General features: G+C 42.5%; 1 protein-coding gene across 2 annotated transcripts in view; it reads left to right on the top strand.

The window, feature by feature from the left end:
• The window catches only part of LOC121286379 (EMI domain-containing protein 1-like), a 386,722-nt gene that overhangs the window by 292,012 nt on the left and 71,032 nt on the right, over positions 1 to 23,678 (top strand). For both annotated transcript variants that reach the window (XM_041203470.1, XM_041203471.1), the window contains exon 7: positions 17,900 to 17,971. In XM_041203470.1, the coding sequence (XP_041059404.1) occupies positions 17,900 to 17,971 (72 nt within the window). The remainder of the gene's footprint in view (positions 1 to 17,899; positions 17,972 to 23,678) is intronic.

The following is a 23,678-nucleotide window of genomic DNA, read 5'->3' as shown; positions in this document are numbered from 1 at the left end:
CGTAAGCTTCTGTTTGACATGGGGATGACAGTTGGCTTCAGATTTCTGTAAATAATTGATATAGTGGACCCAAGTTAATAAAAATAAATGTTGAAGTGCTTTTACATGATAGAAGTGAAGCATGATAGACTGAACAATGGCCTGTCCTGACTGTGCTTTGTTATACGTTATGACACAAAAAAACTTGTTGTGGGAAATGCTGCTGACAAAATGATCAAATGGTTGAATGCATTGAACAGCTTGTTTGCTAACGTACATCCTCATGAACAGAGGTCCCTCATGTGGAAAGTTCATTCTCAGTCAGACAGTTGCAACAAAGTTAGGGTGAAGGATGGAGACCAAAGATGGGTCTGCTGCAGTCCTTGGGAGTGCCAGGAGGAACATCCTTTGTCTTCTTGACTCCAGTCAAACTTTTAGAAAAAAGCGTATCTTTTCTGGGGGTGGCTGACACTAGGGTACATCCACGCCAGAAAAACCTAAGCAGTCCACTTTCTCTGTTTTGAGGAGAGGTCCTGGAACATCATTAGGCCTCCATGAACATAAGCAAGGGGCCTAATGCCTATTTTAGACAACCGCTAGTGATGCCAGGAAAATGGCCCGATCCAACACAACATTGGACATTTTCCAGGCAATGCTCTCTCTAAGCTGTGAAGGCTGTGTGCAAGTTGGCCGCTTTTAACTTACTGTGCATGCATGGTGGCACAGAAGATTTCAAAGGTACAAACACAAATCAGCCACACATTACAAAAAAAAATAGAGGGCTTGTTACTTACAGGTGTACTTGCACTGCAGGAATTCATCCCCAAAATTGGATCTTGTTGTATCTGCTTTAAGACAGGTGTAAAATGGGTGCAACAAGATCTAATTTCTCACCCACTATCCTCATCACTTCAGTTACTACAGTTACTATTATCAAGAAATAAAAATTAGGTCTTTTGAAACCTTAGTGAGTAACTGCTTTATGTAGTATTGCATTGAACTGTACAGAATTCTAGGTTTGCTCTTTCTATTGAATTGGTTGATTTTAGCTGAGAGGTTGTTGGGATCACTGCAATTGGTCTTGGTGCTTCTAGGCTAGAGGCAACAAAAATCATTTGGGGTTCCTGTTTGTAGTCAACATTGAACTACTGCTACAATCACTACACTTCAGCAGTACTTACCTGCAAAAGTGCTTTGGGATGTGCTGAGGTCATGAAAGGTAGGGCATAAATGCTAGTCTTTCTTTTCTCTTTAAATTTGCTCGAAGGATGAATATTGTTCCTTCATACTGTAATGTGCACTGATAAGTTTATCATTTTAGATTTTGAAATTGAAAGCTCCTGCATAATGCTTGTTAAAATTGAATTGTGAAGTCAAGCCCTAAATTTTGTGAAACAACTAACAATAGTCATGCCATATCTTTTCTTTCTCCCTCCTCTTTTTTTCCACTTTTTCTCCTAAAGGCAGTGACGCTCTGTTGCGGTTCAAAAGGCAGCATCTCATCCAAATGACCATTTTTTTATGTGTGGAGTCATCACAGCTAAGGTCAATCCTGATCTCTCTCGACCTCCACACATACGCACTTCCAGCTGGGATTTCTGGATGGTGATCAGGAATAAGAACTCGATTGATTCTTTTTCCCCTGAATGTAAGGGTGCTGAGATCATATGTACTATTCTGCCACTCTCTGATGAGATCAGCTGATGGAGCAGAGTTCAGGGCTAAAACTTGGGAGCCTCCAGCTCTATGTGATACGGGTATTTAATTGACTGAACCATGGGAAGCCATGCCATAATATTTTTGAATTTCCCATGCGTTTTGATCCCTTATGAGAAATACACTATAGAGGGACATTCCAAGGGTCCAAGTACTTGCCTGCAAATCTGTAGTTGATTGAAACCATAAAATTGGCAATATTCTAAATAAGTCATTGAGGATTATCTTAGGCATTTCTCACCATTAGTTGGAGAATAAGTTGTTTTCCAATAATTGGAGTGTTGCTATCTGTTAAGCACAACATATTATGTAACATGGTGAATTTTCCATGATGGTGCCCGTGGGTGAGTCACAAATTAAACCGCTTTATTGTACATAATGTATTATCACATAATATAGGTCGAATCATTGAAAAACTTATAAGGTTCCTCTTCATCCATAGCACATGTAACTCCTTCATAGAGCTTCAATAAATTGGTTAAACGTTATTTCCCTTTTACAAAACCATGTTGACTCTGCCAGATTGCCTTGATTTTTTCTAAGTACCCTGCTATTATATCTTTAATAATAGCTTCTAACATTTTCCCTATGACAGGTGTTAAGCTAACTGGCCTATAGTTTCCTGCTTTCTGTCTCCCTTTTTGAATAAAGGAGTTATATTTGCTATCTTCCAATCTAATGGAACCTTCCCAGAATCCAGGGAATTTTGGAAAATTAAAACCAGTGCATCAACTATCTCACTAGCTACTTCTTTCAAGATCTTAGGTTGAAGCCCATCTGGACCTGGGGATTTGTCAGCCCGCAGCCCAGCAATTTGTTCAATACCACTTCCCTGGTGATTGTAATTTTTCTGAGTTTCTCTTTCTGTTCCATTTCCTGATTTACAGCTATTTCCGGATGTTACTTGTATCCTCTATAGTGAAGACCGAAGTAAAATACCTGTTTAATTCGTCTGCCATCTCCCTATTTTCCATTATCAATTCCCCTGACGCACTCTTGATAGGACCAATGCTTGCTTTGTTATTTAAGTATCGATGGAAACTCTTACTATCTGTCTTTATATTACTAGCTATCTTTCTCTCATACACTAATTTTTCCCGCCTTACTAATCTTTTTGTCATTCTTTGCTTTTCTTTATATTCTTTCCAATCTTCTGACCTGGCTTTGCTTTATTATATGCTTTATCTTTAAGTTTGATACTGTCTTTAACTTGTTAGTTAACCATAGATGGTGGGCCCTCTCCTTGGAATTTTTCTCTCATTGGAATTTAGATATTGGGCAGAATTTAGCCCTTGATGGGCGAGCGGGCTCCACTGACTCAGCGGCAGGTGGGCAGCCAACCCCCGCCGCCGAAATGGGGCCTGCCGCCATTTTGAGTGGGTGGGCCGATTAAGGCCCACCCAGTGGCCTGCCCGACGGCGCTTCCTGTGTGGGGGGGTGGGAGGGATTCCCCATCTGTCAAAGTGCGCTCTTTCACGCATGCATGCGAAAGAGCGCACTGCTCCCTGAGACTAATTGCTGTCTCAGGGAGATTAGTGACATTCTAAAAAAGTTTAAAAATAGAAAATTAAAAAAATTGTTAACATGTCCCCATCATGTGACGATGTCACACAAGATGAGACATGTTAATAAGAAGCACAGAAACTTCATTAAAGTTTTTAAAATTGGACATGAAACCTCTTCCCACCAGTGGATGAGGTTTCATGTATTATCAGAAGCCCGCTGGGGCTCCTGGCCTGCCCGCCAGCCTTAAGGTTGGACGGGAAGGTCCTTTAATTATCTTAATTACCCTGTCAATGGCCTCAATTGGCCATTGACAGGTCGGTGGGCGGACAGCTGATTTCACAGTCCGCCCGCCTTCCTGAAGATTTAAATGGACCGGGATGACAGCGGGGATTACTCCCGACATCATCCCGCATCATTTTCCCATCGGCGAGCAGGGCCCGCCCCCAAATCGCCAATGGGAAAATTCAGGCCATTCTATTTATTCCGAAATATCCCTTTAAATGTCTGCCACTGAACTTCTATTGACATATTCCTCAACCTCATTTGCCAGTTCACTTTAGCTAGCTCTGCTTTCATGCCCTCATAATTGTCCTTATTTAAGCTTAAAATACTCGTCTTGGATACACTTGTTTCTCCTTCAAAATGAATGTAAAAGTGTTGCAGTGGATCCGGTAGATTCTACATATTGCAGTTACAGTGTACCAATAGAGATGGGGAAGGATATTGGGTGGTATTTAATTCCCTTTTCCAAGGCAGGTTTGGAGATTAGGGGTGGGTGGTATGTAATGGTGCAGGAGAGTGCTGGGTGGGGATCCTGTCGTCTTCCTGCCTGTGTGCTGATTGTGTGGGGCAGGAAGGCTCATAGACAGCCTTTACCCCATCCCATCGCCAGCTGAGATCCTTAATTGGACAATTGATGCCCACTTGAGGGCCTCATCCCACAGCTGCTGGTATTCAACCAGCTGTAGGCAGTGGACTCGCTGTGTGGGAAGCTCAAAAAGCAATACCCGTCGGGCTTGTTGGTGGACTCCCAGGGAGGTCCCTTTTTGTCAGGTGCTCAGTGCCTGAATTGAGGGGCTCAGCATCAGGAAGGGAGTGGAGCCGATGAAAGCCATCTCCTGCCTTTTCTTCTGACATTGCCCCCCACTGCCCTTCCCAAGCCAGGGACCACCTACCTGCGATCCCTATTCCTCCCTCACTCACCTGTGGCTAAGGTCCCGCACTGATTCTGGGCCTCTGGTGGCTGCCAGTTATCAGTGGGGTCGAATTTTTTTCATTTCCCCCCGCCCGGGACCTTGATCCCAGGGAAAACCCGCCGTTGGCCACTTAACTGCCTGATTGGCACTTAATACAGGGTCCGTCTCCCAAAGGAGGCGATGTGAGGCTCTTACTGGCTCTCCAGCCAGCGGGGTGAGGCTGTTGGCGAGAGAACCAATCAAGCAAACTGCTCTATTCTGAATGGTGGCGTGGTTTTGAGTTTTGTTGCAGCTATACCCATCTGGGCAAATGGTGAGTAGTCGATCACACTCCTTTCTTGAGCCTTACAAATGTTGGACAGGCTTTGAGGGGTCAAGAGTTGAGCGCTTTGTTGCGGAATGCCACACTGTCATGGCAGCATATTGTTGATATGGCTAATCCAAGGTCTGTTCAATTGCGACCCCCAAGGCATTGGTTGTGAGGGATTTGGCAATGGTGATGCCATTGAAGGTCCAGTGAAACTGGCCGGGTTCAAGATCATCATTAACTAACACTGGTCAGACCAAGGCTATTCAGAGCTAAAAACAAAAAAACTGCGGATGCTGGAAATCCAAAACAAAAACAGAAATACCTGGAAAAATTCAGCAGGTCTGGCAGCATCGGCGGAGAAGAACAAAGTTGACATTTCGAGTCCTCATGACCCTTCAGCAGAACTAAGTAAAAATAGGAGAGGGGTGAAATATAAGCTGGTTTAAGGTGTGGGGGTGGGGGGAGAGAAGTTGGGAGGGGTGGTGGTTGTAGGGACAAGCAAGCAGTGATAGGAGCAGATAATCAAAAGATGTCACAGACAAAAGAACAAAGAGGCGTTGAAGGTGGTGATATTATCTAAAAGAATATGCTAATTAAGAATGGATAGCAGGACACGCAAGGTACAGATAGCTCTAGTGGGGGTGGGGTGAAATAAGACTAAAAGGGCATAAAAGGTATAGATTTAAAAATAATGGAAATAGGTGGGAAAAGAAAAATCTATATAAATTATTGGAAAAAACAAAAGGGAAGGGGAAGAAACGGAAAGCGGGTGGGGATGGAGGAGGGAGTTCAAGATCTAAAGTTGTTGAATTCAATATTCAGTCCGGAAGGCTGTATAGTGCCTAGTCGGAAGATGAGGTGCTGTTCCTCCAGTTTGTATTGAGCTTTACTGGAACAATGCAGCAAGCCAAGGACAGACATGTGGGCAAGAGAGCAGGTTGGAGTGTTGAAATGGCAAGTGACAGGGAGGTCTGGGTCATTTTTGCGAACAGACTGAAGGTGTTCTGCAAAGCGATCGCCCAGTCTGCGTTTGGTCTCTCCAATGTAGAGGAGACCGCATTGGGAGCAACGAATGCAGTAGACTGTGTTGGAGGAAATGCAAGTGAAATGCTGCTTCACTTGAAAGGAGTGTTTGGGCCCTTGGACAGTGAGGAGAGAGGAAGTGAAGGGGCAGGTGTTGCATATTTTGCGTAGGCATGGGGAGGTGCTGTAGATAGGGGTTGAGGAGTAGGGGGTGATGGAGGAGTGGACCAGGGTGTCACGGAGGGAACGATCCCTACGGAATGCCGCCAGGTGGGGTGAAGGGAAGATGTGTTTGGTGGTGGCATCATGCTGGAGTTAGCGGAAATGGCGGAGGATGATCCTTTGAATGTGGAGGCTGGTGGGGTGATAAGTGAGGACAAGGGGGACCCTGTCATGTTTCTGGGAGGGAGGAGAAGTTGTGAGGGCGGATGCGCGGGAGATGGGCCGGACACGGTTGAGGGCCCTGTCAACGACTGTGGCTGGAAAACCTCCATTAAGGAAGAAGGAGAACATGTCAGAGGAACTGTTTTTGAAGGTAGCATCATCAGAACAGATGCAACGGAGGCGAAGGAATTGAGAGAATGGGATGGAGTCCTTACAGGAAGCGGTGCGTGAGGAGCTGTAGTTGAGGTAGCTGTGGGAGTTGGTAGACTTGTAATTGATATTGGTGGACAGTCTATCACCAGAGATTGAGACAGCGAGGTCAAGGAAGGGAAGGGAAGTGTCAGAGATGGACCACGTGAAAATGTTGGAGGGGTGAAGATTGGAAGCAAAATTAATAAATTTTTCCAGGTCCCGATGAGAGCATGAGCCTTATGCAGACATAGCTGCACCATTACCAGCAAATGGACTTGAAAACTAGAATAATCAGCAAACGACTTTATGATGATGGAGCAACTGACAATGATGGTGCTGAGAACACACCTTTGAGCAATGCCTGCAGTGATGCCCTGGGCCTGTGATAATTGGTCTCCGACAATCATCTTATTGTGTGATTCCAGTCACTGCAGCATTTTTCCATTGACCAAAATTTTGCTTAAACTCTGTGGTGCTGTGCTTGGTCACACGCTGCCTTGAAGATGAATGCAGCCAATCTTATTCCTCTTCTGTTATCAGCATCACAGCTTCCAGATTACTATGCTTGGAAACAAATTATGCAATTTGATTGTGTGGTTTAATAGAGATTATTTATTTCTAATTGAATATCTTTTGATCTCTGTCTGGTTATTTAAGCCAATCACTAAGTTGTAACGCACAACATTAAAGTACACTGAACACACCATAAGATGGTGTAAGACAGTAAACAAAACTTCTAATTGTGTGAATATATTTTTGTGTGTGATAATTTGTATATTCTTCTAAGGTGTGGGCCCTTCTTAACTATATTAGGATGTAATAAAACAGTCAAATATATCTAAAAGGAATGCAAGTTGCATAAAGGCAGACGATGATCGGACAGGGTAATTTACTTCGGTGCCATTTAAAGACTTTTTGTGAGCAGTGCATTTTGTTTAAGTGGCAAAGGACAGCAATTTTCAGTGATTGATTGCTACATTAAGTTTTGGGGATTGATGTAGTCATGGTAGAGTAATGTTTTCAACATACCCCCATCCCATGACCCAGTATTTTGTACTACTAAAATAATATAGGCCCATATGTTTACATTGCATTTGTTAATCTTTTGGGAGGATTACTTCATGTACATCTGAGACATCTAATTGAAGGGGTGAGAATGTTAAACTGATGCATGCCTGATAGGATTTAACATCACCCTTAACTTGTCATTGTTCAGGCAACTCACGATGGAGCCATTTCTACAGCTCGAAGTAAAGCTATTTTTGCACAGCGAAACAATCCTCCATTTTCAGACCCTCCTCGTAATGTTATTTTGTTTAAAAGCTCCTTATTCTGATAGGAAATATTATTTTAATTGCTGTACACTTGCTCATGGAAAACTGGCATTTGGAAGCTTGGCCTTCCTGGGACTTCCTTTCAGCGAGTGTCACAAATGAGCTAAGAGCGCATAGCTGCTCCATTTGAACAAATGCTGGTCAATATCTTTTGTATCCCAGCACACTAATCCCATGGGCTGAATTTTGTTCCAGCAACTCGGGACAGCCCCACCTGCAAGGGTGGGTAGGGTGGAGGAGGGATGTTGGAAGCAAGGACGGGGCCTTGATGTCAGGTTCCTCGATCAAGCACAAAGTACCTACGAATGAGGGACCTCCCCCTACGAGGCCTGAGGCAAACTCAACAGGGTTTGCTGGGCGGGCCTTCAGGAGGCTCTGGACAGCTTTGCAAGTTTGGGAGAATCCCTGAGCCACCACTAAATTCCGGTGGGCTTAGAAATAATTGGCTTTAAGTGGCTCATTAATGAACCTAATTGTTTTCCAGGCACTGGTGGGGCGGGATTCCTGCTTCGCACCCTTCCCACCCCAACTTAATTGAGGACAGTTTTCCCAACATTGGGAATCCGATGCAAGTACTCCCACCCGATTCTCCTGGCCCCCTGTCACTATTCCCATTCTGCAGAATCCAGCCCTATATTCCAATCCGGAGTTTTCTGTAGTTCATTGAGCAAAGAATACAGTACTTGAACAATTTCTTTATATGTGTTAGTAATTCACTACCAAGCACATTTGTTAAAGATTTGATCACAGTGTGTAAATACAAAGAATATTGCACAACCTTTCAGTGTCCAGGCATAAGTAACATTTCCTCAGGGAACCATTTATCAGCAGCAGTCCATGTATATTGAAATCAGCTGATTTAAATTGTCCATAGTCACTTTGGCTTCCTGATGCATGGGAATTAGAACTGATTGATTTAAATGTGTTTATGAGTCTGCCATCAGTTCACTCTCTGAAGAGTCCCACTCAGCCACTCTGCCCGATGTTACCACTCTCCAAGGCTCCCTGTGTTAATGTTATTGGAACAATTCACACCAGCTTAATGAGAGGCTGCAGTGCCAGAATTTGGTGTCTGCCTTTTAGGAGATTTGCGCTTATTGAATACAGCTTATCATATAGAAACTCCAGGCATTCAATGCCTTGGGAAGTTATTGAGAACCAAATACTTTGATTTCATATTAATCAATAAACTGGGTTTGCTGGACAGTAGAAACAAGAAAATAAAAGATGAGTGTGAGTAAACTGAACATGGGATACAAAGAACATGCAGTTCGGTGTGGGCGACTGTATTAATGTGTGAGATAGAAAGAGATTGCGATATAAACTTTGAGTTGTCTTCCTTATCCAATGTTTCTTTCAGTCCATGTCTTTGCTCTTGCCTTCATATAAGTCGACGCCTGACCTGGGAAGCCTTGGTGATGCCATTATTTACAAAGGGGCAAAGAATTATTTTACGAAGTTACTTCTTAAAGATTACTTGGGACAAAATTCACCAATAAATGTGATTTTGACTAATTTTGGTCTTGTTTTATAGCAACCCTTTAAATTTATGGGAAAAATTTTCTCCCCGTACAGGGGGGGTGTTGAGTCCAGGAGTGGCGCAAGTGGGTGGCCTCCAATCAGCACCCGCAATCAGGGGCGTGCTGCCATTTTATGTGGGCAGGCCAATTAAGGCTGAGCGCTCCCTGTGCGTCAGGGGGGGGGGGGGGGTGGCGGGGGCGGTGGAGGGGTGCAAAAATCCCCCAGAGGTTCCCTGCTCTCTTTTGTGCATGCGTGCAAAAGAGCACAAAGATCTCCCCGAGGCACAGAGGTGCCTCAGGGAGAGTTGTTTCAGTGCTAAAGTTTTAAATAAAGGCTTTTATCACTTTTAAAATATGTCCCCTCACGTGACCTCATGAGCAGGGACATGTCAAAGAATAAATGTATAAATTTTTATTAGATTTTAAAACACTTCATGAATCCTCATTCCGCCCATGGATGAGGTTCCATGAAAAACGCGAAGGCCGCCTGGGCTCTTCGCCTGCCCACCAACCTTAAGGTTGGATGGGCAGCTCATTAAATAGGTTTTAAATGGCCTTAATAGGCCTATGACAGTTTGGCGGGCGTGCAGCGGTGACATCAAGACACCCACCCGATGTCACCGTGCGTCATTTTACACCTCGGCAAGTGGGCCCCGCCCCCACTCGCCGACAGGAAAATTCTTCCCTATGAAACTTTTCTCAGTGAGAGAGATTTAACTATCTGATCCAGATCAATCATGGAAGCTTTTAGCATGGAATGAGGCCATTTGGTCCATTGTGTTCATGCCTGCCGTCAAATAGCAATCCAGCCGAATCCCACTTTCTAGTTCTTGGTCCAGAGCCTTGTAGGTTATGGCACTTCAAGTGTATATCCAAGTACTTTTTGAAAGTTATGAGGGTTTCAGCCTCTAACACCCTTTCAGGCAGTGAGTTCCAGATCACCACTACTCTCTGTGTGATAAGATTTCCATCAAATTCCCTCTTGAGTCTCCTACCTCTTAACCTATGGACCCTTCAACAAAGGGGAATAGGGCCTTCCAATCCACTCTATCTAGGCCCCTCATAATTTTATACACTTTAATTTGGTGTCCCCTCACCTCAAATGATTTTTCTGAGCTGAAAAGGGTCAGCAATTATTTGAAATTGATTTGGACTCAAAAGTTTTGCATTCACTATTTTTGGGGAGGCAATTTTCCATATTAAAATTGAATTCAAATGTTACACAGATCCTCCTGGTGAAAGAGGAAAAGATGGATCTCCTGGCCAGGATGGTATGTAAGCACATACATGGAAAAAACAAAAATCAGAACTTCCCCTCCGAGGACATATTTTAGGAAAAATAGTGATAGTGTACTAATCTAGTTTTATTTTTTAATCCATTTTCTGCTTTCAGTCCAAATTTCCTTAAATACCTCCAGCTGTGAGAGAAGCATGTTGTCCTCAGGCCCCTGTGCAGTGTCCTCCATCTAGATTTCTCTATAGCGTCTTTGGCGCAAGGAATATTTCCATTGGCTAAAGGTTTGCTCTGTGTTTGCAAAGCTTCAGAAAATGTTGGAAAAACTAAACAGGTCTGACGGCATCTAGGTAGACAGGTAGACCTGGATAGAGGTGGAGACAAAGAAGAGATTTCCAAATATGTCGTAGACAAAAGGACAAAGGGGTGTTGATGGTGGTGATATTATCTAAGGAATGTGCTAATGATGACATTAAGGGTAGAAAGCAGGACAAACAATTGGCAGATGGCCCTAGTGGGGGTGGGGTGGGGGAAAGGGATTGAAATGGGCTAAACTGTGGAAATAAAACAATAGATTTAAAAATAGGAGGGAAAAGAAAAATACATTTAAAAAATACAAATTATTGGAAAAAGGGGGATCGGAAAGAGGGTGGGGGATGGAGGAAAGAGTTCATGATCTGAAGTTGTTGAACTCAATATTAAGTCTGGGAGGCTGTTGAGTGCCTAATCGGAAGATGAGGTGCTGTTCCTCCAGTTTACGTTGAGCTTCATTGGAACATTGCAGCAGGCCAAGGATGGACATGTGGGCTTGAGAGCACGGTGGCATGTTGAAATGGCAAGCGACTTGAAATGTTAACTGTGTTCCTCTCCGCAGATGCTGTCAGACCTGCTGAGTTTTTCCAGCTATTTTTGTTTTTGTTTCAGATCTCCAGCATCCCCAGTATTTTGCTTTTATTTCTGAAAATGTTTATGTGCTTCCTTGGCAAGTATCTCGTGTAGGGAAATGGCTTTGCTATCATATTTATAATCAGGGGCTTGCAATGAATTTCATGTTTTCCCCCCCAAGCATATTGCGTAGTGTTTTATAGCATATGAGTTGCATCTGTTTTCTTACTGCATAATTTCAAGAATTGCTTTCATGGGCAGAATTTTCAATTCGGCATGCAGGGACGGGCCTGACATGCCAGAGTGTAAAATGGCTTGTGATATTGCATTCAGTGGGTGCGCGCCGGAGGCAGCTGCGCGCCCGCCGATAATTGTTAGGCCTATTGAGGCCATTAAACAGGTAATTAGCATGAATGTTATGAGGGAAGGCAAGAAACATCATTCACGAGCGGGATGAGGTTTCCTAAAGCTAATAATGATCATATAAAAACTTTTTCTGAAAAATAAAAATATGTCCCATCTCACGTGACACAGTCACATGAGGGGACATGTTTCATTAAAATTTTATTGTTTCTATATATTTTTTTAAAAAGCGCTTCAGTCTCCCTGAGGTGGCTCCGTGCCTCTGGGAGATTGAAGCGATCTTTTATGCGCATGTGCGAAAGAGCACTGAACCCAACACCCCCTCCTCCCCCCACCCGCACAGGTCCGCTCGGGTATTATACCAGGGGGGTGGCCTTAATTGGCCCGCCCACGTAAAATGGTGGCGCGGAGCCGATCGCGGGCAGCAGTCAGGTTCCCGCCCGCTCCCACCAAGCAATGAAAAGCCTTGGCCCATTTTTCAAGTCAACGTTCTTACATGGTAAAATCTTTATCAGTTTAATTTTGAGAAATCTAGAAGGGTTAGCTTCCATCGTGGCATAATGAGAAACTATGGCACCCAGTTTAATAATGAGCCATTTGTACTGAGAAAATGTTGAGTTTAATCACTGAACGGCTGGGTTAGCTGGTTTTAGCCATGGTGATATTGAGGTGCCACGATTGCCTTTGTAAGAAAGGAGAGAACCTTTCGCCCAGGTTCCTACTCACTGTGCAGTGAGCCAGCCCCGCTATCAAGTGTTTGTGTGGCATGCTACCTTAACACAGAATCAAACCTGCCACGGGTGCCTCTAACAGTCAGAGTTTAGGCTCATGGAGAAAGAAGGTTCTCTTTGGTGAAGTAGCAGGGAGGGTGAAAAATATCAAGTGAAAAAAATATTTAGAGGATATAAATGACAGGCCAGTGTGACACTCGGACTTCAAAGGCTAACTGAATGTACATAAAGTAAAATGCACTGTGGAATTCATTTTGTACATTGTAATTTAAATAGCATACATTATGTTCTGAGATTACCTATACAACTTCTATCAGAATTAGTAGCCTTCCTACCACAATGCTAGCATGAAGAAAGTTGATTATTTTAGAAAAATATCAAGTTTCTGCAAGTAGAATGCTGGAATTCAGGGTCTTGCAACATGGGCCTGAATTTTTCAGGCGACGGGCAGGCAGGCTTGCTCAGCGGGAGCAGGCGGGGGTGGTCGCAGAGCTGATCACTGCCCATGATCGGTTCCACACAGCCCGGCACAGCACGGAGCTGCCTCAGGGAGATTGAGTCAATGTTGAAATAAATGGTTGAAAAATGTGTTTAAACATGTCCCCTCAAGTGAGTCACGTGAGATGGGACATGTTTTTATATTTGGGAACATTTATTTATTTATTTATTTAGTTAAAGCTTTAGGAAACCTCATCCAGCTGGTGAATGAGGCCTAAAAAAATGGCTTGGCCATTTCGCCTGCTGCCAACCGTAAGGCAGCGTTACCAATAACATCAATTACTTAATGGCCTTAATAGGCCATTTACACATCGGTGGGCACGCAGCCGACTCCGGTGCGCACCTGCCGAATGAAATATTGCAGGACTGCGTGTTAATGTCGGGACACATGCCCAGCATCACTGCGCGTCATTTTACACGTCGGCATGTTGGCCCCCCCCACCCCCGCGCCGACTGAAAAATCCTGCCCATGGTAACACCGTTTTTGTGATGTGAGTGCAAAAAAATTCTCTCTTCAAATTGGGAATTGGAGTGTAGGTTGGATCAGTACACAAACAGTAGGAGTTTGGGTGCACTTTTTACATGGGCATGACAAATCAACCAGATCTTATGATAAAGCATAACTGTTAGTCAGGATAAATAAATTGGCTGACAAAGTAAGCTTGCAGTGTGTAGAGATATCAGCTCACATCCTCTTCCAGATATTATTTTTTTGAAATCTATTTACGGGATGTGGGCATTGCTGACTAAGCCAGCATTTATTGCCCATCCCTAATTGCCCTAGAGAAATTGGTGGTGAGCTGCCTTCTTGAACTGCTGAAGTCCCTGTGGTGTAGGTATACCCACAGTGCTGTTAGGGAGCGAGTTCCAGGATTTTGACCCAATGACAGTGAAGGAACGGCGATATATTTACAAGTCAGGATAGTGCGAGACTTGGAGGGGAGCTTCCAGGTGGTGGCTGCCCTTGTCCTTCTCGAAGGTAGTGGTCATAGGTTTGGAAGCTGCTGCCTAAGGAGTCTTGCTGAGCTTCTGCAGTGCATCTTGTAGATAAACCACTTGGCTGACAAAGTAATCTTGCAGTGTATAGCGATATCAGCTCACTTCCTCTCCCAAATATTTGCTTGTCCCTATTATTAGGATTTTGTCATTTATATTCCTGTTTTGATTTTCAATTTAGTGCACTATATCCAGATAAAGGGAGTGCCATCGACCATGCTTTTGTGCTAACCACTAAAAAGACTGGTCCAATGTGATTTGCCCTCCAATTATTCCTCCTGTATTGTCCAGGGATTCTGGCCTTCACTCTGCGATCATCTCATAGCAGAATCGCGATCAAGAAGGTATTCTTTGTGGAATGAGGGACTCTGCAGTGGTAATTTGGAACACTGTTACCTTGAACATTTCCCAGGATCCCTGTAATATCTAGAACATTTCGCAGGATCCTGCTGAGTTCCCACTGTAAATTCTTAAGTGGTATTTTGTCACATGCCTTGTCCCTTAATTGCCATCCAAGTCGAAGCAAACTGATTTTTCATTCTGGTACCAGTGTGTTGACAAAGTTCAGGAAGAGCAGTCAGTTTCAGAGTGTTTTTGGCCACAGTACATGTTGGCTGGCGGGGGCATGAAACGTGAATTGGTTATTTTAATGTCATGACATTTTAATGATGCAATGTGACTAAGAACTCATTGCCAAGAGTCCTCTTCCCCTGTGTTTGGTCAATATGAAGGTACAAAACTGACAAAAAAAGACTTTGGCTACATTTCAGTGACCCAAATGTTATACACGGCCGCTGGTCATTCATAATAAAGATAATCATTTTAATACTAATGTCCTGAATCTGCTTCAACAGTGGAGAATGAGGGTGCAAACAATCAAGGTTGTATTATAATTGATTTATGTATTTCAATATGTAATGAATAGTATTTCTCTGTATATTCATATGTGTATGTACGTGTGTGTATATACATATATATGTAATATATGTATGTATATATATATATATATAGACACACACATTTCAGTATGTGCTAATGCATAATTCATTACATTGTTGGGAGGGAGATTTCACCTTCCTCCTTTGAGAATTTAGCATATGTTGCCCAAGGGAAGATTCCAGAAATCTATTGCATCTGCTATCTTCCAAATTAATTGCAAACTCTGGACACATGATGGCTTTGGATCATTTCCTTGTAGCTGAGTGCTGTCTCAGACTGTGTCTACTTACTGATGAATTCATAAACTTTCAGCAAGCCCCATGAAAATATCAGACTTGTGGACATTATGGACAGTCTCAAGCTTGTGGCATCAATGGAACTCAAGATTGCTAACTCTTTAGTAATTTTGATCTTGCCGGCTTTTATTTTATTACTATTTCCCCGTAATCCACTTCTCCAGAAGGTAGTGACTTGGTTGACGGTGGTCAATTACAGATGAATTTCGATTGCTTTAGTGAGATTAGGGTAGATTGGGAGAAAGAATTGGAAAAACGACTTCACGCAAAGGATGGTAGAAGTTTGGAACTCTCCTCCGCAAATGGCATTTGATGCAAAATCAATAGTCAATTTTAAAACTGAGATTCATAGATTTTTGTTAGCCAAAGGCAACAAAGGATATAGGAAAAAGCTGGGTATATAGAGTTAGATTGCAGATCAGCCATCATCTTATTGAATGACAGAATAAGCTCATGGGGCTAAATGGCCTATTCTTGTTCCTATGTTCCAGTTACTTTTGGATTTCTGTTGCAAAGAGACAGCACATGTGTGAAAGGCTGAATGGTCAGAATGTCATTGGTTCTGCGATATTATGTACTGTATCTTGCCCATGTCACCATAAGTTGTAAATAATAGTCTCAGATTTTTGGAATGATTTTCTTTAGGTGGGGTCACAATAATTACTGTACGTGGACCTTCAAGTAGGAGCTGTGTCTTTTCAAATGTTTTCCCCCTATAATAGTGTACGCGTAGCAAGGATTAATAATGATGCTAGCTCCAATAATCTGTTTATGCATTTTCTTTTGCTACATTACCAAGCTGATTTCAGAATAGCAGTTATTAAACACACAATCTATAAACTGGTCTATTAATTAATTTATTCATTTACAGTTGAAGAAAAATATGAATCACAAATTCAACAACTATAGTCCAAGGTAAATCAGCTGCATTTATTGAGGAAGAGTTGGGCGAAAAGTAAAATCGCTGCTACTTGTCTAACAGTGTCCTAGAATGCCAAATTCCGCACGCCTTCATTTTTTCTTACTGGATTCAGTATTGGTATATTGTTTTCACAATGCTCCTCATGCATTGCAACTTGCATTTATAGAACAAAGCAAAGTATTCAAGAACACCAGCTTTCAATGTCCAAAATCTTCAGGAAGCAAGATTTTCTGACATCTTTAATATTAAATACAGAGGACTATGGATGCGAATACATGAATAACTATATTATGCCAGCATAGAATTCAAAAAAATTCACAATCTCATCAAAACATTGCATAAACTTTTTTCAAAAATTCGTTCATGGGATATGGGCATCTTTGGCTAGGACGGCCCTAGTTGACCTTGAGAAAGTGGTGGTGAGCTGCCTTCATGAACCACTGCAGTCCATGTGTCGTAGGAACACCCACAGTGCAGTTAGGAAGGGATTTTGATCCAGTGACAGTGAAGGAATGGCGATATAGTTCCAAGTCAGGATGGTGTGTGACTTAAAGAGGAACTTGTAGATAGTAGCAATGCCATGCATCCCATTCCTTGTCCTTCTAGGTGGTAGAGGTCAAGGTTTGGAAGGTGCTGTTGAAGGAGCCTTGGTGAGTTGCTGCAGTGCATCTTGTAGATTTTACAAGCTGCTGCCACTGTGCATCAGTGGCAGAGGGAGTGAATGTTGAATGCTTATTGGCATGGCATAACTAAGGCATCAATGTGAACTATGTCATATTTTGACAACAGACGTTATCTGCTATTTAAGTATGAATGAAAACAATGCAAAATATGTGACACATGCAGATCCAATTCTTTCCTTATCTTAGGTGACAAAAATCCAACCGGGCTCATTGGGCAGTGATTATTGATTTCCTCTTTTCCCCACCATATTACCTTGGGAATGCTTGGGTCAATTTTACCGTGAACTGCTGGCCTGCGTTGAGACAGCATAGACCTTGATTCAGTAGCAAACTACATGGTGCCTTTGTCCATTTAACTATACAGGAAGCTGCAGGCATAGCCATTCTCCTGGCCAATGGATGGGGTTGAATTGTTAGGGACTAAATTGACCCATTTTCGCAGTTAACGTTGCATTTGTTGGGTGAGTATGGTGGAACATTTCTCTCACATCTGGCCAATCATGTTGAAATCTACATTTCTTACCTCATATTTAATATGACTGCCATTGTTTTAAGGCTGTGTTTGCTGCCAATGCCATGCATGTGCAGTTTAGTGCGGCCGCCATCTTTCTCGGGGCCAACGTGCAGCAGGGTGCATGCACGGTCATCACAACCTGGAATTGCAAATATTGCAGCACCAGCAGCATCATGTTAACACCTTTTACAAAAGGGAAGCAGTCTCTTTATAATATTTGCAATTGTGGCCTCCCTGCAGTTCGGAATCTCCCGCTCCAGATCCTCTTCCTTTAATCCAGGTCTGTCATCAGGAATAAGCCGCGAACCTGTAAACAGAATTGTGGCTGTCACCCCTCCCATACCGATCCCAGAAACTGCCCTGACTGCTCACCTGCTGCAGGGCTCAGAAACTGGGTGAACGGCTTCAGGATCTGAACTGGCACCGTGTCTCCTGCAAATGATGTCATTGGCATCTGCGCATGCGCAGACAAGTGTGCGTGTGCAGTCAGGTATCAGTGGCCATTTTACATGGCCATCTTGCGTTGGTAGGAGACTGTTGTTTTAATATAAAATGAAGTAGAAAGTTTTTGTTGCTTCAGTAAAGTATTAATCTCTTTCTAATTCTCATAAGCATTTATATCCTCCTGTTGTCTGTGGGTTTTAAAAATTTCTCCTTTATTCATATTAACTCTTCCAGGTCCAAGGGGTGAACCAGGCATGCGTGGTCCATCTGGAATGCCAGGAACAAAAGGAGCTATGGGGCCACCAGGTTAGTAGATCACACTTGGTGCTGCCTTTTTCGAGTGACTAATTCATCCTGCTACCTTTGTCCTTCTGATTAATTTATTTTTTTAAACTCGATTTAAGTTTTCTTGGCCCTGTTTTCCTAATTTCTTCAATTCAATTCAATTTTTCTGCTTTCCTTTCCTATTTCATTTGTAATTTGTTTGTGTACTTTCCTACATTTACATTGCAAGATTTCAGTTTACTTGTTCATTCCTTCTTTCCCTGTTCTGTTTTTTTTTTCATTTCCCTAAGCCAATTTTCCACTTTTTATCTCTCCCTTGTTTTGGTTGCCATTTTTCCTTTGTCTATTTCAGAAGGGTTTTAGATTCATGGAGCTTATCCTGAGAAGATTCTATGCAGCAGCAATAAATGTAATCTAACCCTTGCTGTTCCCAAAATGGCAGTAATCGATAACTAGAGCAAAAGGCCACTTGCTATTAACATTTAGAGTTAGGGAGAATGCATACAAACCAAACAAGATTGTTCTAAGGCAGCATTGATGCCTGAGAACCAGTACAAATGCAGGAAACAAAATTGTAAGGGGATCACTTCACTGCAGCGAGCACACAGTGAACAGAAAACTGGGTGAGTGTCCTTGGCCTAGAAATTGGATGATGTTGTGCCTGAGTTCGTGCACTAAAGGGGCACCACAGCCGCTAAGATGGTGGGCATGAAGGACACTTTCTTTATGAGCTTAAAGTACACCGCCTACCATATTGGTGTAGGAAGAAAATAGATATCCAGAGCCCACACTTGAAACCGGCATTAGGCCCTTCACGTATTCAAATCAAGGGTATTGGGGGTGGGCAGAAAAGTGGTGTTGAGGCCACAATCAGATCAGCCATAATCTTATTGAATGGCAGAGCAGGCTTAAGGCCAAGTGACCTATTCCTGCTTTTAATTCGTGTGCTCATACTTTGGTCATGAATGGTGACATTAAAATGCAAGTTCCTTGGTTCTTTCTTTAAATGAGGGACAGCAGAAAACCTTAGGTAGTTTTCCTCTGTAAATCCACAGCATAAAATATAGCAGGCAGAATGTGCCAGAAGAATAATGTCAAGTCCAAAAAGAATTAAAGGAGAGATTAGAAATTATTTCTTTACACAGGTCAGGGTTGGAATTTGGAATTCTCTGCTACAAACCATTGTTGAAGCAGCATCCATAAATTCTTTTGGAAGGGAATAAGACTGTTGCTTGAAAAATAACAAGAATGACTTTTGCTTATGCAGCACCTTTAATGTAATAAAATATCCTCACGAGGAATGTAATCAAAAAAACAGCACTGAGCCAAAGAAGGAGACATCAGGACAGTGTACCCAAAAACTTAGTCAAAGAGGTAGGTTTTCTGAAAGGTGGGTTGACTTAGGGAGGGAATTCCAGAGCTTAGGGTAAAGGCAGCCAAATGCTTGAACACCAAAGGTGGGATGAAGGAAGTTGGAGCAGAGAGATACTCAAGGACATTGTGAATGAGCAGGATTTGGTTGATGGTTCATGTGGAATATAAGCGTTAGTATTAACTTGATGGGATAAATTTCAGTTCCAGTGCTGTCACATTCTACGGTCCTATATTGCACTTAACCCTGGTTCCTATTTTGGGGAAATGAAAGGCCACCCGGGTACATGATGACTTTTTTTGAAATGCAGACTTGGGCCCAATCCAACATGATGCTGGTACTACTGATCATCCTCCAGCCAGGCGATTAAGGCCTTCTCAGTCACATATTATATCATGACACCATCCATGCTGTTCCTGGACAGTGTCACTTAGGTTGGATGAAGCTTCTTTGCGGTAACCTGATGTTGCCTCCAACAGCCCATCTCACCATGAGCTCAGTGGAGACAAATGAGTGTGAGAAGCAGGCAATCCTAGATCTTAAATTCATGACTTTTTGCATAAGGATTAAGCAGTGCTACCTATTGACAGTGATATTTTGAAATTTAACAAATTGTCCTTGAATTGATGGAATAGCTGGAATATGGTGATGTGTTCTTCACAGCAATGAGATGTTTAAAACATGAAATCTACCTGAAAGTGACATTACAATATTTTTGAAGATCTTATTTAATGTACAAATTCATAATCAACTGAAGCCCCATTTATGAAGTGTTTTAAAATATTTTTTAGAGAAACCCACAAAATCAAAATGTGTGTCTCCATAGTAACTCTTTTGACAGAGTAAAAACATGCTTTCAAGGAAGTAACCATTTATGGATATTTCTTTAAAACTTAACTCAGCTCCCTGACTGGTATTTTTTTCAATGTGAACCGGTTTATCCACATTTCCATCTTTACAGATCCTGTTTACTTACAAAAGAGAGTTCTTTTGTGATATTTTTAGTTTGGACCCTTAAATCATTTTAATTGTAGAAACCAAACTTCAATCTGGTGTGCAGAGTGTACTTTTAATTCAACGAAATATGTGTATAAATACCAATCCTTTAAAAATTACATTAATAAACATAGCCATTTCCATCTGTTGCCTATTTGACAGAGGATTGATTTATGGTTGTTGGTCATTGGCAGGCAAGCTTGCTGCTACAGTCTATTAACTGGAGTGTTGAAAAAATATGGTGGGTGGAATTTATTTTCTCGTCCACAGCTGCAGAAACTGGCGAGAGTTCCATGTCGCCTCTGTTGGAGAAGGCCCATTGGAGTTAAGTGCACAACTGGCAATTAACTGACCAGTCTTGAGTCTTGGGCCTTCTCTGGGATTTAGGACCCCAGGGGGTGCAAACCCCTGAGCGCTGCCGGTCAGAGGCTGGCAGCTCTCCATTGCCCATCAGCACCATCAGGAGTAGTGGCCGTTGCTAGTAATGCACTCACCAGAGGCCTAGGATCAATGAGGGAACCAGGTCGCAAATGAGTGAGGACAGGATGGGGGTCATGGCGCGGGGGTGCTGGCTAGGGGGTTTGTAAGAAAAGGGGAAAGGGGTGGCTGTAAGTGGGTGAACCCACCCCACCACCCCCCCCCCCCCACCACTGATGCCGGATCCCTTAATCAGGCACTGAGTACATTTGACGAGGAACCCACCACCCTCCAAAACCTGCAAGCAAACTCAACAGGTTGAGTACTAGTGGCGGTGAAATGAGGGTGCATTAATTACCCGTTGAAGGGCCTCAATTTGTGCCTGTTCACGAGCCTTCCTGTTCCAGGCATAATCGAGTGGAGGCAGGAAAGCGGCAGGGCCCCCACCCCACACCTGCCTGCCCGATTAAATGCCCCCCGCCTCAAAACTTGCCATTGGGCGGAATTATATTCCACCCAATCTGATTGAAGTTGTTACAGTTGAGCACCTGATTTACGAGACAATGTGCTTTGGATTTATCTAGTGTACCCGCTTAGGTATAGTTGCATGCCAGATTGAACTGAGGCTATAGCAAATTCAGATTTGCACCAATTCAGTTCAGCCAAACTTTTGCAAAAATTCTTGGAAGAGTCAATGCGGAATTTCCAGGTGACTGTGTTTATTGTACATCGGTTCCGAGGTGACAATGTCATTATGAAACCCTTATTAGTCAGAATATATATACAAAGCAACATTACATACCCAGTCACTGAGCTGTATAAAATGAGTGAACATAACTATGAGATTAAAAGTAAGAACAGAAGAAATATTTTACGTAGAGGTTTGTAAGACTGTGGATTGCACCCATAATTGATGCTTGAAGCAGAGACTAAGTCAGGAATAAGTTAGATAGGTGGTTCAAGGAAAGGGGAACAAAGGGATCTGTGCATGTACATTGGACTTGGGCTATTGCTTATGAGGAGGATAACCACTAACATGGCTGAGTAGGCTGAACAGCTTGTGTCTGTGTACTAATTTCAATGTAATTCTATGTGCATTTTTGTGTCATGTCCGTAAGGGTTGTCTCAAGAGTTTTCTGAGGCCCCTAACATTGGGCAATGTGGAATATGTATTTGAAGTTGAATTTTTGATTGGGAGTTAGTTAAAATAAATTGTACCGTAGAAACTGAACTTGCGTGTTAAGTAAATATTAGTACTAATTACATGCTTCTTGGCTCATGGATAATGCATCATGTTTTTGTGATATTGAGTTACAGAGGCCAGGAAAGTCATTCCCAGTGATTCCTAATCCGTGCTGAGTTGGCAAATCTCTGCCGGGGTAGCTGTGTGTGTGTGTAGTAACTGGTTCCCCAGAATAGAAACAGATAACATTTGCCGTAGTTCTGCTCCTTATCATTGTCTGGAAACTCCTGCTGAAAAATTGTGTTACTGATGAGTTAAGGACGGGGTCAGGTTGAGCTGTGGTACATCCAGCCAGTCAAATGTTGAGCCAGCAGTCATTATCCAGTCCCAGACATGAAAAATGATTGCATGGGTGATTTGGAGGGTTGCTGGCACTTATTGAGCCATATCAGCATCTTTAGTATAATTGTGGTAAGAGGATAAATCAAAGGGAAATTTGGGAGAGAGCAAGAAAGTTACTAGTTATGGAGTGAAGAAATTGTGGATAAATTCATCCTTTCAACCATTAACCCCTGCTTTTCTCCACCATAGAAACCACTTCTCCCAGTGGACGCATATTATCTGGGTATTTATACTTCACTATGAATTTTGGATTGAAGCCCTTCAAAAATGTTGAAGGTTCACTCTGGGACTATTTAGCAATCATCTAGAATTCCACAAATTTCAATTATATGTTTATTTCTTTTGTTAAATGCTACAGGATGTGAGCCAAAGCATTAAGATTGCAAGTATTTTGAAGACAGAGTGCCTGTTAAAAAGCAACGATTAAATCTGTGCACAGCACATCAGGTTTGTTTGCTTTGGAATGGCATTGCCAATTCCTGTCACTGGGAGATTGCTGTGGACTTTAATTATATGCAGCATTTATTTCATTCATGGCATATTGTTTTCAAAATTCAGTTATTCTCACTCCAGAGATCTATTGGTTCTTTGAATATGGATTTATCACTTACCTTTATGTTACCAAAACAAGGGTAAGCACTTTTCACTTGGCGCTGATATTTGAAGGAAGTTTAATGATTTCTTCTTCAGCCATGTGTTCAGTTAAAATAAAGAAGTCATAGTCATATGAACATAAGAAATGGGAGCAGGAGTAGGCCATTCAGCCCCTCAAGCCTGTCCCGCCATTCAATAAGATCATGGCTGATCTGCCCCATGCTTCAACTCCTCTTTTGTGCCGGCTCCTTATAACCCCCAATTCCCCAATATTTCAAAAATTTATCTACCTCCTCTTTAAATACTTTGTGATCTAGCCTCCACAGCTCCCTCCTGCCTCCTCCTCCAAGTCATTAATTTAGATAGTAAATAATTGAGGCCCTAGGACTGATCCTTGTGGCATTCCACTAGTTATGTCTTTCCAACCTGTAAAAGACCCATTAATCCCATCTCTCTGTCTTCTGTGTGTTAACCAATCCTCAATCCATGCTAATACATTACCCCCCAATACTGTGACCTCCTATCTTGTGCAATAACCTTTTATGTGGCACCTTATCGAATCCTTCTGGAAATCCAAATACACTACATCTACCTGTTCCCCTTTATCAACTCTGCTTGTTATATCCTCAAAGAACTCTGGCAAATTTGTCAAACATGATTTCCCTTTCACAGAAGAAGGCGTTGGATTAATTGTCAGGAAATTGTGGTTCTATGCACAGACTTACTAATGGGCTGATTCCCATTTTGGGGTTTTCTATAGTTTC

This window comes from Carcharodon carcharias, chromosome 13, assembly GCF_017639515.1.
Source record: "Carcharodon carcharias isolate sCarCar2 chromosome 13, sCarCar2.pri, whole genome shotgun sequence".
NCBI classification, from domain to species: Eukaryota; Metazoa; Chordata; class Chondrichthyes; order Lamniformes; family Lamnidae; genus Carcharodon; species Carcharodon carcharias.
Note: the sequence above shows the minus strand (reverse complement) of the source record. Positions and strands in the feature narration are given on the sequence as shown.